Source organism: Tachyglossus aculeatus, chromosome X1 (genome assembly GCF_015852505.1).
Source record: "Tachyglossus aculeatus isolate mTacAcu1 chromosome X1, mTacAcu1.pri, whole genome shotgun sequence".
Classification (NCBI taxonomy): Eukaryota; Metazoa; Chordata; class Mammalia; order Monotremata; family Tachyglossidae; genus Tachyglossus; species Tachyglossus aculeatus.
Genome location: NC_052101.1, coordinates 125,578,961 through 125,597,242, shown reverse-complemented (window position 1 = coordinate 125,597,242; position 18,282 = coordinate 125,578,961). Strand labels below are relative to the sequence as shown.

Here is an 18,282-nt window from a genome sequence, read left to right as displayed (position 1 = left end):
CTCGGGCCTCCTCCGCCCCCCACCCTTCCCGCCCCCGCGCGGATTGGCCGGGCGCCGGCGGGTCGGGATCGTCGGCCAATCGGTGCCCTCGGGGGCGGGGCCCGAGGAGAACCACGCCTTCTCGCCCCACGGTCACGTGATGTGACGTAACGGCCGCCAACGGCCGAGGAGCTCGAGGCCCGCCCCGAGTCTCTCTGCCTCAGCGCTGAGGAGAGCGAAGGACGGCCTTCCTTCTCCGGAGCTCCCACACTTTCTCTAACGTAAGTCGCCAAAATAATAATCATGATGGTATTTGTTAAGCGCTTACTAGGTGTCAAGCACAGTTCTCAGTGCCGGGGAGGTTACAAGGTGATCAGGTTGTCCCACGGGGGGCTCACAGTTTTAATCCCCAATTTACAGATGAGGTAACTGAGGCACTGAGAAGTGAAGTGACTTGCCCAAAGTCACACAGCTGACAGTTGGCGGAGCTGGAATCCCCCAAGATGCCCCGGGTTGCCCTCCCCCTGCCCCCCTCTCCTTCCCTCGGGGCCTCCCCTAACCCAGTTGTCTTTCTCCTTCCCGGCGACGACCCCCGACGGGGCAGGAGCCCCAGAGATGCCCTGAGGCTGGGCCGGGAGGGGGGGTGGGGTTGTTGAAGAGAGAGCCAGGCGTCTCCCCGGGCCCCCGAGCCTCCCTCCCTCCCGTCCCCCCCCACCCCCGCCCCGTCCGGCCTCATGGTTAACACAAGAGACCTGGGGTCTCCGAAGGGGCCGAGCCCCGCGGGATCATCCCGCAGACTCGGGGCTTGGGGGACCCGGAGGGGTGGGGGGGACCGGGGCCAAGGCCCCACCGCCCCTTCTGCCCCGGGATCCCTTGACTCCCACCTGGCCCTTCCTCCAGCCCTGCTGCCACTGCCGCTCCCACAGCCCCACGGAAGGTGAAGGTGACCCCGTTCACAAACATGAACCCAGAGGAGAGCGAGACCCCCGCCGGACCGCCCCCATTCACAAGCATGAATGCAGAGGAGAGCGAGGCCCCCGCCGGACCGCCCCTTGTCACCATGAAGGAGCTCACCTTCTTCCCAGTGTGCACCGAGTTCATCAAACTCACCAAATTAGGTGAGGCCGCGATCCCCTCGCCCCCTGCCCTTTCCCGTCCTCTTCCCTTCCAGCAGGCCAGGCCGCCCACCTGTCATTCATCCCCCGGAACTCTGACCGGGCCTCTTTCCCCGACTCCTTGGGATCTCCCCAGCTTTCTGTGCTTGCTGTACCTCAGTGCACCCCCACACCTCCCTGACCCTAACAGGCCTGACTTCGGCTTCCTGTCTCCTACCCAAAGGAACTCGGTACTCCCACCGCTGGGATGGGACTGGGGTCTAGAAGACCAAGACTGATTTCTTGGCCTGGTCTGTGAGTCACCGCCCCCCCCCACACACACACACAAGCACACGAACGTCCTTATCAGCCCATCAGTGGTATTTTTGAATGCTTACTGTGTGCAGAATACTGTACTGAGCACTGTACTGAGTACAATACAGCAGGGTTGGAAAATACATTCCCTGTCCCATAAGGGGCTTACACTCTAGCGGGGGAAACAGACAATATAAATACATAATTCTAGACTTCTAGACTGTGAGCCTGTTGTTGGGTAGGGACCATCTCTATATGTTGCTGATTTGTACTTCCCAAGCGCTTAGTACAGTGTTCTGCACTCAGTAAGCGTGCAATCAATACGATTGAATGAATGAATGAATGAATGAATGTCTCCCGCCCTCTAAACTGTGAGCCCACCGTGGGCAGGAATTGTCTCTATTCCTACATTGTACTTTCCAGTCACTCAGTACAGTGCTGTGCACACAGTAAGCACTTAATAAATACAATTGAATGAATGAATAATTTACAGATGTGTACAAAAATGCTGTGAGGCTGAGGGCGGGATGAAGACCAAATGCCCAAAGGGCACAGATCCAAGGGTGTTGTCCCTGTGTTTGTGTCTCTAGTGTCTAGGGACACTGAGCAAGTAAAGATGGTAGAGATGAGTTTCATGGCCAGCAGGGAACACTTCGATGGGATATCGAGTAGAAGGTAAGCGTGATGCCCAACGGAGCGGCCGAGAATCCACCCAGTCCCCTTCCCCTACCTACCCACTGCACAGCCAAGCATTTCTCCACCATCTTCTGCTTCCTCCCCTCATCCACAGCCATATTTCCCCCGGACTGGGTGCCCTGGGTGTGGGGAGTGGCCACCGCCGCGATTGTTGAGGGGATGGAGGGCAGCTCTTGGGGGACCCTCCTCACCGGCTCCTCTCCACACGATTTCCATGTCCACAGTGAGGTCATACCAGGAGGCAACATCTTCCGGGTGCAGCTGCGGTAGGACCACCCCTCCTCCTCATTGGGGTCCCTAGTGGGTCTGCAGGGTGTGGGGTGGGAGGGGGACTGGGTGGATTCTGAGCTGCTCTGTCCCCAGGGGCTCCTGGAGGGTGATGTGGTGGTGAGGGACTGATTAAGGACTGATGGTCCTCCCCACTGATTCCTCCCCTACCACTGGCCACCCCCTCATCCCACAGACTCTGTTTATGGGACACCCAAGGCCCTCAACCGGACCGTCTTCCTCAGCAGTTGATCATCATCGTCAACGGAAAGTTATGTCTTCCACCCGTGAGTAACCAAACCCGATCCGAGTTGGGTCTCAGGGGAGGGAACGAGGGAGGAGGTGGCAGCTCGCTCATTTAGAGTGACCTGCCCGGCTCCTCACCCCCATCCACACTCCCAAAGACGGAGGCCAACCATGAACACGACAACCGCCCCGTGGATATCACCCATCTCGTGCACCCCTCTGACGAAGCGCCCAACAGTATCATGCTCCTTTGGTCACTGAGCGATACACGGGTAAGTATGGCTGGAAAGGGGATGCCGGGGGAGGGTTTTGGTAGTGGGGGGTTGTGGGAGGTGTGTGGAGGAAAAATCAATGACCACTCTCTCGAACCTCCTCCCTGTCCCCCACAGGACTTCGCCATGTCCGTGTGCTTGGTGAAACCACTTACCGCTGAGATGTTAATGAAGCAACTGAAGTACAGGGCATTTTTCCCCTCATATAGGACATTGACCATGAGTGAGTGACCTCTCATCCTCTCATTCCAACCTCTTCCAGAACCCCGAGTGAATGAATCCCTAGTCTACCTCTGGCCCTGCCTCAGGCCCTTCCCTGCCCCTGTCCCTTTCTCAAAGAAGAGAGCTTCCCGTTGGCAGATTCCCAGCTACCTCCACCCCATGATCTCTTCTCTCCATTTCAGTCCGGGAGGAGATGCCGGCAGTCCATGAGCCCGTATTTTCCCTCAGAAGATTCCGCGTCTCCCTCCTGTGCCCGGTGGGTCTGGGTGGGGCCCGAGGATGTGGAGGAGGCTAGGACCTCGGGTTGGGGGTGGGGAAAGGGAAAGAGACTGTGGATTGGATGAGGAAGGTGGATGAATGTATGAGGCCCGAAACGGAGGGGCTGAGTCCCATGGTGGGTGACCCGGTGGCCCCTCCTCCTCCCCTGACCTTTCATTCATTCAATAATACTTACTGAGCGCTTACCGTGTGTAGAACACTGTACTAAGCACTTGGGAGAGTAGACTATAACAAGAAACGGTGACATTTCTTGCTCACAATGAGCTCACGGTCTAGAGCTGGGGAGACAGACATCAATACAAATAAATAAAATTACAGATATCTACATAAGTGCTGTGGGGTTGTGAGGCAGGGAAGAACAAAGGGAGCAAGTAAGGGTGATGCAGAAGGGAGTGGAAGATGAGGAAAAGTGGCTTTTAGTTTGGGAAGGCCTCTTGGAGGAGATGTGTCTTCAATAAGGCTTTGAAGCTGGGAGAGTGGTTGTCTGGAGGATTAGAAGAGGGACAGCATTTCAGGCCAGAGGCAGGACGTGGGCTAGGGGTCGGTGGCAAGACAGGAGAGATGGAGGCACTGTGAGAAGGTTAGCACTAGAGGAGCAAAGTGTGCGGGCTGGGTTATAGAAGTAGAGAAGCGAGGTGAGGTAGGATGGAGCAAAGTGATAGAGTGCTTTAAAGCCAATGAAGAGGAGTTTTTGTTTGATATTGAGGTGGATGGGCAACCACTGGAGTTTTTTTAGGAGCGGGGTGATGCTTTCTCTCCTCTCTCCCACCCAGTTGGAAGAGGAACTTGTGTCCATGCCCTGCCGTGCGGTATCCTGCAGCCACGTCCAGATTTTCGATGCCGTCCCGTTCCTGCAGAAGAATGAAGAGGAGGAAACTTGGAAGTGTCCAGTCTGTGACCAGGAGATTCTCTTTGAAAATCTCGTCATAGATGAGTATGAATGCTGATCGCTCTTGGCCAAACCCCCAGTTCCGATTTCCCCCCACTGCCCATTCCCCGCTGACCTCTCCCTGTCCGTTATCTCTACAGATATTTCTTAATCGTTCTCCATAACATCGTCTGTGAAGATATTGACTGTGAAGAGATCGACATTCTGTATGATGGCACCTGGGTCCCATCTGACTTCTTCCTGGATGCATTAGAAATCGCTGAGAAACCCGGCATCTTTGGCCGACATTGTGAGACACCCTCCCCCCCCCATCCCACAGCCCGGGGTTCCCCCCAACCGACTGCCAGGTCTCTCGGGCCACCATCGTCAGGATGGAGAGTAACTCCTGTCCCCAGCTGGCAGGGTGGGAAGGGCAGCCCCCTGGCCTGGGAGAGGGGGATTCATATCTCTCTGTGCCTTCGCCCGACCAGGCCATCAAATAAACCTGACAGAGGAGAATCGGTATGAGACGGTGGGGGAGGTCAGTGGCTCATCCACAGAAGTTGAGGCCTCCGAGAAACTGCCGGGTCCACACCCCGGGGCAGCTGTCCTGCCCTCCACGAGCACCGCAGGGTATGGCCTTGGAATTGACATGCCCCCACAGGGGTACCGGGCGGGGGGGGGGCAGCGGGCGGGAAGTGATGAGCCGGTTCCTCCCCCAGCCTCCCACATCCCCTCTCGCCTCCCCCAGAGAGAGCCCCGCTGAACAGGAGCTGGCCCAAGGCAGTGAAGACCAGGCCCAAGCCCTAGATGTACCGCCCTGCCCGGAAAAGGAGGAAGCAAATCTCATGTAAGGGCTGCCCCAGGACAGATGGGGGGGTCACTGAGGCTGGGGAGGGGCAAGTCGGTGAGGGTCCCCCCACCCTGGGTACCATATTAGGAGCCCCCTTTGGTCGATTCTCTGTTCGGGGGGGCCGGGGGGTGGGCGGGAGTTGGGACATACATCAGGCCCTGGGCTCCCCCTCCTCCCCACCCCACCCCCACCCCTTCCGACCCCCATTTCCTCCTTCGTCTCTAACATTGCCATGTGAGGTCGGTGACCAGGGCCCCCGGTTTGAACATTGTTGGGTCTGTTTAGAATTTTCTTGAATCTGGTTAAGGTGTAGATGTTCTCACCCCAATGTGGTGTAGAAATTCTCACCATTAACAGAGTGGAAAACGTTTGAGGAAGGCAGGTTTGAAACTTCATCGAGAGAGCTGGGGCAGAGACGGATCAGAGATTTTCAGAATACGTGAGGCTGCTGATGGAGACCTTTCGGGGACCCGAGCAGGGGGCGACGGGAGTCTGGGTGTCCCGGGAGAGGGGCTGCGTCCCAGCCGTGCGGTTGGGCCACGGGGGGTCTGGAGTTAGGGGAGTGATGGAAGGCTCACCCATCCTCCACCGACACCTTCTCTGACCTTTCTCTCTGCAGTAAGTTGCCTAAGAGGCTCAAAAGCCTACTCTGCCACCAAGGAAAGAATAAACGACAACGAAGAATGTCCAGGATTCTATCAGAACTCAGGGATTTATTCAGTAGCGTTGATGCTCCTGGCCCCAGCACCGTCCCAGGTGAGGACCCCCCCACCCCCACCCCATGCACCCTCGATGCAGTCCCCAGCATCCCCATCCCCTTGGGGTCCCAGCGACCAGGGCAGAAAGCCCCGACTCTCCCCATTGGCCCGGTGTGAGGGGGAGCTCCCTGAGCAAGGTGGGGGATTCAGCCCCCTCTCTCTCTCTCTCTCCCTCCCTGCCAGACGACCCTCCACCTGATAGCAGCTGGGTGACTGCTGCCACTGCCTGGTTGGAGAGCAGCTTGTCCATTACAGAGCTGCAAATGATGGATACCTTGGTATCCACCTTGCCCACCATGCCCACCACAGGGTATGACCCCAGGATTGTTCCTATCCTGTTCTCCACAGGAGACCCGAGGGCGGGTTGTGGGGCTGGGGGGGGGAGAGGGTGAAGGCCACCTGATCCTCCAATGTCCAACACCCTCTCTTCCTTTCCTTCTCCCAGGGTGAGAATCCCTCAGCAGCCAGCCGGCGAGTCCAGCAGTCTGGATACCCGCGATCTTCCCTCTAGCCAACCTCCACAATAGGTGCCCACCTGTCCCCCACTCTCTCCCTCTGCAGCATTTTAACTCGCCCATCTTGACCCCTCAGAACACCTGTGACTTGGCGTATGGCCTTTGCCAGGCCACCCTTCAGCCCCAGTCCCAGCCCCTGCCCCTGCCTCTGCCCTAGGCCCCTTTTTCTGAATGGTTCCCACCACCACGCATCACTGGGAATAGCCAGAAGCCTTTTCTTTTGGGGCTCAACCCATAATCCTGTTTACCCCAGGTTTATGGGGTTAGGGCCCCCCACTCTAAGGTGCCATATCTTGGATCTGTTCTGTTAACCTGTGTTCAGGGGTGACAGGAGACAGGACACTCATGTCACCCCTTCTCTCCCTCCCTGGCTTACCCATCCCCTAACTTGTTTCTTCATTCTACTTCATGGTTGGTGGCTAGGGGCCCCAGTTTTACCGTTATTGAATTTACTTGGAATTTTATCGTAAGTTGGTAGAAAGAAGTTGTTCTTACCCCACTGTCTTCAATAAATTTTCACCATTTAATGGCATGGAAAACGTTCATTCATTCAGTTGTATTTATTGAGAGCTTACTGTGTGCAGTGCACTGTACTAAACACTTGGGACAGTACACTATAACAATAAACAGACACATTCCCTGCTCACAACGAGCTTACAGTTCAGAGGGGGAGACAGACACCAACATAAATAAATTACAGATCTGTACAAAAGTGCTGTGGGGCCGGGAGGGAGAATGCTTAAAGGGAGCAAGTCAGGATGATGTAGAAGGGAGTGGGAGAAGAGGAAAGTGGGGTGCTTAGTCAGGGAAGAGCTCGTGAGGGAGATGTGTTTTCATGAGGGCTTTGGGAGAGAGTAATTGTCTGTTGGATGTAAGGGAGGGTGTTCCCGGCCAGAAGCAGGATGTAGGCGAGGGGTCAGCGGCAAGATAGACGAGATCGAGACACACTGAGAAGGTTAGCATTAGAAAATCCAAGTATGTGGGCTGGGTTGTTGTAGGAGAATAGCGAGGTGAGGAAAGAGAGGGCAAGGTGATTGAGGGCTTTATAGCCAATGGTAAGGAGTTTTTGTTTGATGCAGAGATGGATGGGTCACCACTAGAGGTTCTTGAGGAGTGGAGAAACATGTCCTGGACGTTTTTGTTGAAAAATGATCCATGAAGCAGAGTAAAGTATGGACTGGAGTGGGGAGAGACAGGAATCAGGGAGGTCAGCAAGGAGGCTGATAAGTAATCAAGGCAGGAGAGGATAAGTGATTGTATTAATGTGGTAGCAGTTTGGATGGAGAGGAAAAGGCAGATTTTAGCGATGTTGCGAAGGTGGAACCGACAGGATTTGTGATGAATTGAATATTTGGTTGAATGGGAAAGAGGAGTCAAGGATAAAGCCAAGGTTAAGGGCTTGTGAGACAGGAAGGATGGTGGTGCCATCTACAGTGATGGGAAAGTCAGGGGGAAAGCAGGGTTTTGGAGGAAGATATGGAGTTCTGTTTTGGACATGTTAAACTTGAGGCTATGGGAGGACATCCAAGTAGAGATGTCTTGAATGCAGGAGGAAATGAGAGTTTGCAGAGAGGGAGAGAGATCAGGCGTGGAGAGGTAGATTTGGGTTTCCTCTGCATAGAGGTGGTAGTTGAATCCATGTGAGTGAATGGGTTCTCCAAGGGAGTGAGTGTGGATGAAGAATAGAAGGGGACCCAGAATTGAACCTTGAGGGAATCCCACAATTTGGGGGTTGGAGGTAGAGGAGGAGCTCACAAAAGAGACTGAGAATGAATGGCCAGAGAGATAAGAGGAGAGCCAGGAGAGGACAGTGTCCGTGAAGCCAAGGTAGGATAATGTTTCCAGGAGAAGGGGGTGGTCGACAGTGTCGAAGGCAGATGAGAGGTAAAGGAGGATGGAGTAGAGGCCGTTGGATTTGGCAAGAAGGAGATCATTGATGATCTTTGAGAGGGCAGTTTCTGTGGAGCGAAGGAAATGGAAACCAGATTGGAGGGGGTCAAGGAGAGAATTGGAGGAGAGGAATTTGAGACAATTCGCTCAAGGAGTTTGGAGAGGAATGGTAGGAGGGAGATGAAATACCAGTGCTGACTCTTCATTAGAGCATGGAAACCAAAAAGGTAGTAGGCCTGAATAATAATGATAATTGTGGTAATGATGATAAAAATAAAATAATGGCATTTAAGTGCTTACTGTGTGTTACTTATGTCACTTGTGTTACTATGTGTTACTATGTGTTATGTACTTACTATGTGCTCAAAACACTGGGTCACACAGCAGCCGAGTGGCACAGCCAGGATTAGAACCCAGGTTCTCTGACTCCCAGGCCCACACTCTTTCCCCTAGGCTACACCGTATTTGCTAAACATCTATCATGTGCCAAGCACATGTATTAGATACCAGAAAATTAATTAATTCATTCATTCAATCGTATTTATTGAGCACTTACTGTGTGCAGAGCACTGTACTAAGCGCTTGGGAAGTACAAGTTGGCAACATATAGAGACAGTCCCTACCCAACAGTGGGCTCATAGTCTAGAAGTCAGATCAGTCAGAGTCCCTGCCCCCCATGGAGCGCATAGTCTAGACCAGGGTGGGAGAACAGGTATTTAATCCCCATATTTTTAGAGGAGGAGACCCAAGTGGCTTGCTCAAGGTCACAGGAAGCAGGTACATTCATTCATTCATTCATTCATTCATTCAATTGTATTTATTGAGCGCTATGTGCAGAACACTGTACTAAGCGCTTGGGAAGTACAAGTTGGCAACATATAGAGACGGTCCCTACCCAACAGTGGACTCACAATCTAGAAGGGGGAGACAGACAACAAAACAAAACATATAAACCAAATAAATTAAATAGAATAAATACGTACAAGTAAAATGAATAGAGTAATAAATATGTATAAACATATATACATATATACAGGTGCTGTGGGGAGGGGAAGGAGGTAAGGTGGGGGGGATGGGGAGGGGGAGGAGGGGGAGAAGAAGGAAGGGGCTCAGTCTGGGAAGGCCTCCTGGAGGAGGTGAGCTCTCAGTAGGGCTTTGAAGGGAGGAAGAGAGCTAGCTTGGCGGATGTGTTGGGGGAGGGCATTCCAGGCCAGGGGGAGGACGTGGGCCGGGGGATCGATGGGGGGCAGGCGAGAACGAGGCACAGTGAGGAGGTTAGCGGCAGAGGAGCAGAGGGTGCCGGCTGGTCTGTAGAAGGAGAGAAGGGAGATGAGGTAGGCAGGGGCGAGGTGATGGACAGCCTTGAAGCCGAGAGTGAGGAGTTTTTGCCTGGTGAGGTTCATGATGGAGCTGGGATTAGAACCCAGGTCTCCAGAGCCCCAGGCCCAGGCTCCTTCCACCAGGCCACACAAGCCACCAGTCTGGGTCTTTTCAGGTTTGTTGGGAAACCCTCAGGATCCCTTTTATCCTGGACCTATTCCTTTCCAGCTCTCCACTCCTCCTCGCCCTAACTGAAACATGGTTGTCTCTGGATGACATGGTCTCTGCTGCTGCTCTCTCCAGTGGAAGCCTCTTCTTCTCCCACTCCCACAGACTCACCGGAAAAGGAGGAGGTGTCAGCTTCCTTCTCGCCCCCCCAATGTTGCTTTCGCACTATCCCTCCTCCCCCTTCCCTTTCCTTCCCTTCCTTTGAGGCCCACATTATTCGCCTCTACCACCCCCTCCAGATTCTTGTAGCCGTCATCTACCGCCCTCCCAGCCCCACCTCCAACTTCTTTAACGATTTTGACCCCTTCCTCACCTTCCTTCTCTCCTTCTCCATGCCCACTCTCATCCTCGGAGACTTCAACATCCACATGGATATACCTGATGACTCCTCTGCCGCCCGCCTGCTATCTCTCCTTGACGCTGCCAAGCTCTTGCTCCACCCCACCTCACCCACTCACCAACTTGGTCATTCCCTCGACCTCATCATCTCCTATCGCTGCACTGTGTCCACCCTCACCAACTCTGATATCCCTCTCTCTGATCATAATCTTCTCACCTGCCTCCTCACTCACACTCCTTTCCCCTGTAAATCCATATTACTCCCTCACAGAGATCTCTGCTCTCTTGACCCCATCCATCTTTCTGAGCGCCTTACACCCCACCTCGCCTCCCTCTCCTCTCTACCCAGTCTTGATGATCAGATTACTGCTCTCAACTCTACCCTTTTCACTCAGCTAGACTCACTCGCTCCCCTTTCCCTTCGCCACTCTCGTATCACTAACCCACAGCCCTGGATCACTGCCACAGTACACCTCCTTCGCTCTTATGCTCGAGCTGCCGAACGCTGCTGGCGAAAGTCTAGACACCATGCCAACATCGTTCACTTCAAGTTTATCCTTTCCTGCCTTAACTCAGCCCTCTCCTCTGCCAGACGAAACTATTTCTCCTCCCTTATTGACACCCATGCCCATCATCCCCGGCAGCTCTTCCGTACATTCCACTCCCTTCTCAGGCCCTCGGTTCCTCCCCCTCCTCCTTCCCTCACCCCCAACGATCTGGCCTCCTACTTCATTAACAAAATTAAATCCATCAGGTCGACCTCCTCAAAGTCACTCCCCGCAATTCTCCAACCCCCAAGATCTCAACACTCTCTGCTACTCTCTCATCCTTCCCAGCAGTATCCTCAGAGGAGCTCTCCTCCCTCCTCTCAAGTGCTACTCCAGTCACCTGTGCTTCTGACCCCATTCCCTCTCATCTCATGAAATCTCTCGCTCCATCCCTTCTCCCCTCCTTAACTTCCATCTTCAACCACTCACTCTCCACTGGTTCCTTCCCCTCTGCCTTCCAACATGCCCATGTCTCTCCCATCCTAAAAAACCCCTCTCTTGACCCCACCTCACCTTCTAGTTATCGCCCCATATCCCTCCTACCATTCCTTTCCAAACTCCTTGAACGAGTTGTCTACATGTGTTGCCTCGAATTCCTCAACACCAACACTCTCCTCGATCCCCTCCAGTCTGGCTTCCGTCCCTTACATTCCACAAAATCTGCCCTCTCAAAGGTCACCAATGACCTCCTGCTTGCCAAATCCAACGGCTCATACTCTATCCTAATCCTCCTAGACCTCTCAGCTGCCTTCGACACTGTGGACCACCCCCTTCTCCTCAACACGCTATCCGACCTTGGCTTCACAGACTCCATCCTCTCCTGGTTCTCCTCTTATCTCTCTGGTCGTTCTTTCTCAGTCTCTTTTGCAGGCTCCTCCTCCCCCTCCCATCCCCTTACTGTGGGGGTTCCCCAAGGTTCAGTTCTTGGTCCCCTTCTGTTCTCGATCTACACTCATTCCCTTGGTGACCTCATTCGCTCCCACGGCTTCAACTATCGTCTCTACGCTGATGACACGCAGATCTACATCTCTGACCCTGCTCTCTCCCCCTCCCTCCAGGCTCGCATCTCCTCCTGCCTTCAGGACATCTCCATCTGGATGTCTGCCCGCCACCTAAAACTCAACATGTCCAAGACTGAACTCCTTGTCTTCCCTCCCAAACCCTGCCCTCTCCCTGACTTTCCCATCACTGTTGACGGCACTACCATCCTTCCCATCTCACAGGCCCGCAACCTTGGTATCATCCTTGACTCCGCTCTCTCATTCACCTCTCACATCCAAGCCATCACCAAAACCTGCTGGTCTCAGCTCCGCAACATTGCCAAGATCCGCCCTTTCCTCTCCATCTAAACCGCTACCCTGCTCGTTCAAGCTCTCATCCTATCCCGTCTGGACTATTGCATCAGCCTTCTCTCTGATCTCCCATCTTCGTGTCTCTCCCCACTTCAATCCATACTTCATGCTGCTGCCCGGATTGTCTTTGTCCAGAAACGCTCTGGGCATGTTACTCCCCTCCTCAAAAATCTCCAGTGGCTACCAATCTGCGCATCAGGCAGAAACTCCTCACCCTCGGCTTCAAGGCTGTCCATCACCTCGCCCCTTCCTACCTCACCTCCCTTCTCTCCTTCTACAGCCCAGCCTGCACCCTCCGCTCCTCTGCTGCTAATCTCCTCCCCGTGCCTCGTTCTCGCCTGTCACGCCATCGACCCCCAGCTCACGTCATCCCCCAGGCCTGGAATGCCCTCCCTCTGCCCATCCGCCAAGGTCGCTCTCTTCCTCCCTTCAAGGCCCTACTGAGAGCTCACCTCCATCAGGAGGCCTTCCCAGACTGAGCCCCTTCCTTTCTCTCCCTCTCGTCCCCCTCTCAATCCCCCCGTCTTACCTCCTTCCCTTCCCCACAGCACCTGTATATATGTATATATATTTGTACATATTTATTACTCTATTTATTTATTTTACTTGTACATATCTATTCTATTTATTTTATTTTGTTAATATGTTTGGTTTTGTTCTCTGTCTCCCCCTTTTAGACTGTGAGCCCACTGTTGGGTAGGGACTGTCTCTATATGTTGCCAACTTGTACTTCCCAAGCACTTAGTACAGTGCTCTGCACACAGTAAGTGCTCAATAAATACAACTGATTGATTGATTGACTGTTCAGGGGGCAGAGGCCTGGGGAAGCGCTGCACATTCCACTTCACCCGGCTGTGGGGGCTGTCGGCGTCATGGCCCCGGGAGAGTGAACCTCAGGTTCCAGGAGACATTGGGTCTCAGGACCCTCCCAAACTCTCTCCTCCCCACCAAATCCCCCATTACTCTAGAAAACACCACCATACTTCCTCTCTCACAAGCCCTTCCCGCCCCTTCTCTTGGCATTATCCTTGATTCGTTTTTCTCCTTCAACCTGCACATTCAGCCAGTCAGTACGCCTCCAAGAGTCTATCTCCCCAACTGATGCAGAATCCCTTCTTTCCTCTCCACCCAAACTGCTACCCTGCTGGTTATCACATCCCGACCTCTGCATAAGTCTCCTCGCTGACCTCCCTGCCTCCGGCCTCTCCCCTGTGCAGCAACTCTGCTGTCCGGATCATCTTTCAGAAAAATTGTACTGTGCACGTTTCCCTGGTCCTCAAGTGCCTCCAATCGCTGCCCTTCCATTTCCGCATCAAGCTGGAATTCCTCATCGTCAGATTCAAGGCATGCTGCCCAGATTATCTATCTACAGAAACGTTCTGGGCATGTCACCTCCCTCCTAAAAAATCTCCAGTGCCTATCAACCTATCAACCTCCGTATCAAACAAAAACTCCTCACTACTGGCTTCAAAGCTCTCCATCACCTTGTCCTTTCTTACCTCATCTCTTTTCTCTCCTTCTACATCCCAGCCCTCACACTCCGCTCCTCTGGTGCTAACCTTCTCACTGTGCCTCCATCTCGCCTGTCCCGCTGTCGACCCCTGGCCCATGTCCTACCTCTGGCCTGGAATGCCCTTCCTCCTCAAATCCGCCAAACAATCACTCTTCCCCCCTTCAAAGCCCTACTGAAGGCGCACTTCCTCCAAGAGGCCTTCCCAGACTAAGCCCCCCTTTTCCTCAGCTCCCCCTCCTTTCCGTGTTACTTCGACTGGCTCCCTTTACCCTTCCCCCCTTCTCCCCGTCCCACAGCACTTATATATATATATATATATATATATATATATTACACACACATACACATATATATATATATATATATGTGTGTGTGTAATAATAATAACAATGATGGTATTTATTAAGCACTTTCTATGTGCCAAGCACTCTTCTAAGCATGGAGCACGGTTCTAAGCGCTAGTTATATCTACAATTCTATTTACATTGATGCTTGTTTACTTTTTGGTTGTTTATATATCTATAGTTTATTTATATTGCTGCCTGTTAACTTGTTTTGATGTCTGTCTCCCCCCTTCTAGACTATAAGCACGGTGTGGCCAAGGATTGTCCCTATTGCTGAATTGTACTTTCCAAGCTCTCAGTACAGCGCTCTGCACATAGTAAGCACTCAATAAATACAATTGAATGAATGCATGAAAGAAAGAAGAGCTCAAAGATGGCAAAGCTGTTGGAGAGTCTTGGAGCCAATCCATCTAACGATCCATACATCCACCTATTCATCCATCGGTCCATCCATCCATACACCCATCTCTCCATCCTCCATCCATCCATCACTTGATTGCTTAATCCCTCTCCTTTCTTTGCTGCCCCGCACCCCCCTCCCTTTCACTGTCTCTCTCCCCTTCTGATCAGACCCTTCAGGGGACCCAGAACAGACCCTTGTGGGACACCCCCAGCTCGGGAACGAGAGGTGGGGAAGAAGCCAGCCGATGAAACTGCCAAGGAGCCATCTGAGAGGCAGCAGGAGGACCGTGTGGGAGTCTGAGCATCATACGTTAGCAAAGCAGAGGCCTGATGGTGTTTCCAGAGGAGGAGGGGAAAGAGAAGGAGAAGGAGGGAATGGTTCATGGTGACAGCAGCGGTTGCCTGGTCAGGGAGGATTAGGCCAGATTGCAGTCCGGTGGACCTGGCGGGGGAAACACCAATGAGATCCAGATTGGCTCTGCTGAGTCCCGGGGGCCCCGACAGAAAATACAGAAAGATCAGGCCCTCTATCACTCAGTGGTAGTTATTGAGTGCTTCTTGAATGCAGAGCACTGGACTAAGCGCTTGGGTGAGTTTAATACAGCAGAGCCGGCAGACACAGTTCAGCCCAAATGGCGTTTAGAGACTAGATGGAGTGACAGACTGTGATATGAATGAATAAATTAGAAGCAGCGTGGCTCAATGGAAAGAGCACGGGCTTGGGAGTCAGAGGTCATGAGTTCAAATCCCGGCTCCACCACTTTTCAGCTGTGTGACTTTGGGCAAGTCAGTTAACTTCTCTGTGCCTCAGTTACCTCATCTGTAAAATGGGGATGAAGACTGTGAGCCCCCCCGTGGGACAACCTGATCACCTTGTAACCTCCCCAGCACTTAGAACAGTGCCTTGCACATAGTACGTGCTTAATAAATGCCATCAGTATTATTATTAATAATCAATCAATTGTATTTATTCATTCATTCATTCAATCGTATTTATTGAGCACTTACTGTGTGCAGAGCACTGTACTAAGCGCTTGGGAAATACAAGTCGGCAACATATAGAGACGGTCCCTACCCAACAACAGGCTCAGACATGTTCCCTGCCCACGAGGATTTTAAAGTCTAGAGAGGGAGATAGACATTAATATAAATACACAAATTACATATATGCACATAAGTCCTGTGGGGCAGAGGGAGGGGTGAATAAAGGGAGAAAACAATTATAATAATAATAATGTTATTTGTTAAGTGCTTACTATGTGCCAAGCACTGTTCCAAGCACTGGGATAGATACAAGGTAATCAATTTGTCCCACATGAGGCTCACAGTCTTAATCCCCAGTTTACAGAGGAGGTAACTGAGGCATAGAGAAATTAATCGGCTTGCTCATGTCCTGACTCCCAAGCCCGTGCTCTTTCCCCTAAGCCACAGTGCTTCTCCAATAATGATGGTATTTGTTAAGAGCTTACTTTGTGCTAGGCACTGTACTAAGCGCTGGTATGGATACAAGCAAATCAAGTTGGACACAGTTCCTGTCCCATGTGGAGCTCACAGTTTCAATCCCCATTTTACAGATAAGGTGACTGAGGCACAGAGAAGTGAAGTGACTTGCCCGCAGTCACACAGCAGACAAGTGGCGGATCAGGGATTAGAACCCATGACCTTCTGACGGCCAGGCCCGTGCTTTATCCACCATGCCATGCTTCTTCTGGTTCCAGGTTCGAGGGTGAAGCAGAAGGGAATGGGGGAAGAGGAAACGAGGCCTTAGTCAGGAAAGGTCTCTTGAAGGAGATGTGCCTTCCATAAAGCTCTGATGGTGAGGAGAGTGATTGCCTGTCGGTTACGAAGAGGGAGGGTGTTCCGGGCCAGAGGCAGGACCTGGGTGAGAGGTCAGAGGTGAGATAGGCGAGATTGAGACACAGTGAGTAGGTTGGCATTAAGGGAGCGAAGTGTGTGGCCTGGGTTGTAGTAGGAAATCAGGAAGACAAGGTAGGAAGGAATTGATTGAGTGCTTTAAAGCTATGAAAAGGAGTTTCTGTTTGGTGGGGGGACCTGCCTGGGATAGTCGCCACAGAGAGAAGGGACGCTGAGCCCTTCGGCCCCTCACCTCACCCCGGAACCCTAAAATCGAGCCAGAGAGGAGGGCCGCTGACCAACCCAAAGCCCCCTCGGAAGCCACGGGCCAAAAAATTGAGGCATGGGGCAGGTCTCCGCCACGCCTCCCCTCCCCCCGGAGGCCTGGGATCATGCTGGAGGGAAGGGTCGCCCTCTGCACATGAGTGCCTGAGGACTGAGCAAAGGGGAGGAGGGGGGTAGTGCCCCCCCAGCCCCAGCCATCGGAGGGCCGGGACTGCCCAGAGAGAAGAGGCCCACATTAGTACAATCATTCATCCTGTCCCGACTGGATTACTGTAACAGTCTCCTTTTTGACCTCCCAACTCCTGCCTCTTCCCACTTCAGTCCATACTTCACTTTGCTGCCTGGAATATCTTTCTACAGAAACGTTCTGGGCATGTCACCCCCCTCCTCAAAAATCTCCAGTGGTTGCCCCTCAATTTACGAATCAAGCAAAAACTCCTCACTCTTAGCTTCAGGGCTCTCCATCACCTCACCCCCTCCTACCTCACCTCCCTTCTCTCCTTCTCCAGCCCAGCCCACACCCTCCGCTCCTCTGCCGCCGTTAACCTCCTCACTGTACCTCGTTCTCGCCTGCCCCGCGAGAGGGAGGTTGATAGGTAACCAATGGAGATTTTTGAGGAGGGGGGTGACATGCCCAGAACGTTTCTGTAGAAAGATATTCCAGGCAGCAAAGTGAAGTATGGACTGAAGTGGGAAGAGGCAGGAGTTGGGAGGTCAGAAAGGAGACTGTTACAGTAATCCAGTCAGGGTAGGATAAGTGATTGTACTAACGTGGTAGCAGTTTGGATGGAGAGGAAATGGTGGATCTTGGTGCCTTTGTGAAGGTGAGACCGGCAGGATTTGGTGACAGATTGGATTTCGCATCATTCCTCCTCCCCCATCCCTTTCTTTCTCTTCTTTCAAAGCTCATATCATCTGCCTCAAACATTAATTCCTTCATTCAAATGTATTTATTGAGTGCCTTCTGTGTGCAAAAACTCTGTACTAAGCGCTTGAGAAAGTACAATAAACAGACACAATCCCTACTCACACCCACTCCAGTTTCTAGTCACTGTCATTTACCTCCCCCCAGGCTTCACCTCCAACTTTTTTTAACCATTTTGATCCCTTTCTTACATTCCTTCTCTCTTTGGCAATCCCTACATCAATCCTTGGGGACTTCATTCATTCATTCATTCAATTGTATTTATTGAGCGCTTACTGTGTGCAAAGCACTGTACTAAGCGCTTGGGAAGTACAAGTTGGCAACGTATAGAGACGGTCCCTATGCAACAGTGGGCTCACAGTCTAGAAGGGGGAGACAGAGAACAAAACAAAACATATTAAAATAAAATAAATAGAATAAATATGTACAAATAAAATAAATAGAATAATAAACATGTACAAACATATATACATATATACAGATGCTGTGGGGAGGGGAAGGAGGTAAGGCGGAGGGGATAGGGAGGGGGAGGAGGGGGAGAGGAAGGAGGGGGCTCAGTTTGGGAAGGCCACCTGGAGGAGGTGAGCTCTCAGTAGGGCCTTCAATATAGATGTTCCTGATGACCCTTCTGCTGCCCGCTTTCTATCACTCCTCAACTTCACTGGCCTCCTGCTCCACCCCACCTGGCCCATTCACCAACTTGTGCTGTCGTGTTGTGTCCGACCCATAGCAATGCCATTGACACATCTCTCCCAGAATGGCCCACCTCCATCTGCAATCGTTCTGGTAGTGTAACCAGACAGTTTTCTTGGTAAAAATACAGAAGTGGTTTACCATTGCTTCCTTCCGCACAGTAAACCTGAGTCTCCTCCCTCGACTCTCTCCCATGCTGCTGCTGCCTAGCACGGGTGAGTTTTG

At 52.5% G+C, this 18,282-nt stretch overlaps 1 protein-coding gene across 4 annotated transcripts; it reads left to right on the top strand.

Moving 5' to 3' along the window:
- Window positions 1-181: 181 nt before the first annotated feature.
- Window positions 182-6,888, top strand: LOC119950530 (E3 SUMO-protein ligase PIAS3-like). Of its 4 annotated transcripts, none has more exons than XM_038773023.1 (15): window positions 182-260; window positions 906-1,097; window positions 1,979-2,063; window positions 2,309-2,350; window positions 2,548-2,638; window positions 2,756-2,869; window positions 2,987-3,092; window positions 3,274-3,347; window positions 4,144-4,304; window positions 4,400-4,548; window positions 4,730-4,871; window positions 4,990-5,088; window positions 5,711-5,847; window positions 6,033-6,159; window positions 6,295-6,888. In XM_038773023.1, exons 2-15 carry the CDS (start codon window positions 941-943, stop codon window positions 6,374-6,376), a joined length of 1,566 nt encoding a protein of 521 aa, XP_038628951.1. In that variant the 5' UTR covers window positions 182-260; window positions 906-940; the 3' UTR covers window positions 6,377-6,888. The 4 variants fall into 4 exon arrangements, with proteins under 4 accessions (XP_038628951.1, XP_038628950.1, XP_038628953.1 ...); XM_038773022.1 differs by having other exon boundaries at window positions 192-260; window positions 880-1,097; XM_038773025.1 differs by lacking the exon at window positions 6,033-6,159 and having other exon boundaries at window positions 192-260; window positions 880-1,097; window positions 6,295-6,366.
- The last annotated feature ends 11,394 nt before the right edge of the window (window positions 6,889-18,282 follow it).

Coding starts and splice junctions, on each gene's coding strand:
- LOC119950530 (XM_038773023.1), top strand. CDS start 941: ATGAACCCAGAGGAGAGCGAGACCCCCGCCGGACCGCCCCCATTCACA. Junction 4,872..4,989: donor CCCTCCACGAGCACCGCAGG/GTATGGCCTTGG, acceptor CGCCTCCCCCAG/AGAGAGCCCCGCTGAACAGG. Junction 5,848..6,032: donor TGGCCCCAGCACCGTCCCAG/GTGAGGACCCCC, acceptor CCTCCCTGCCAG/ACGACCCTCCACCTGATAGC.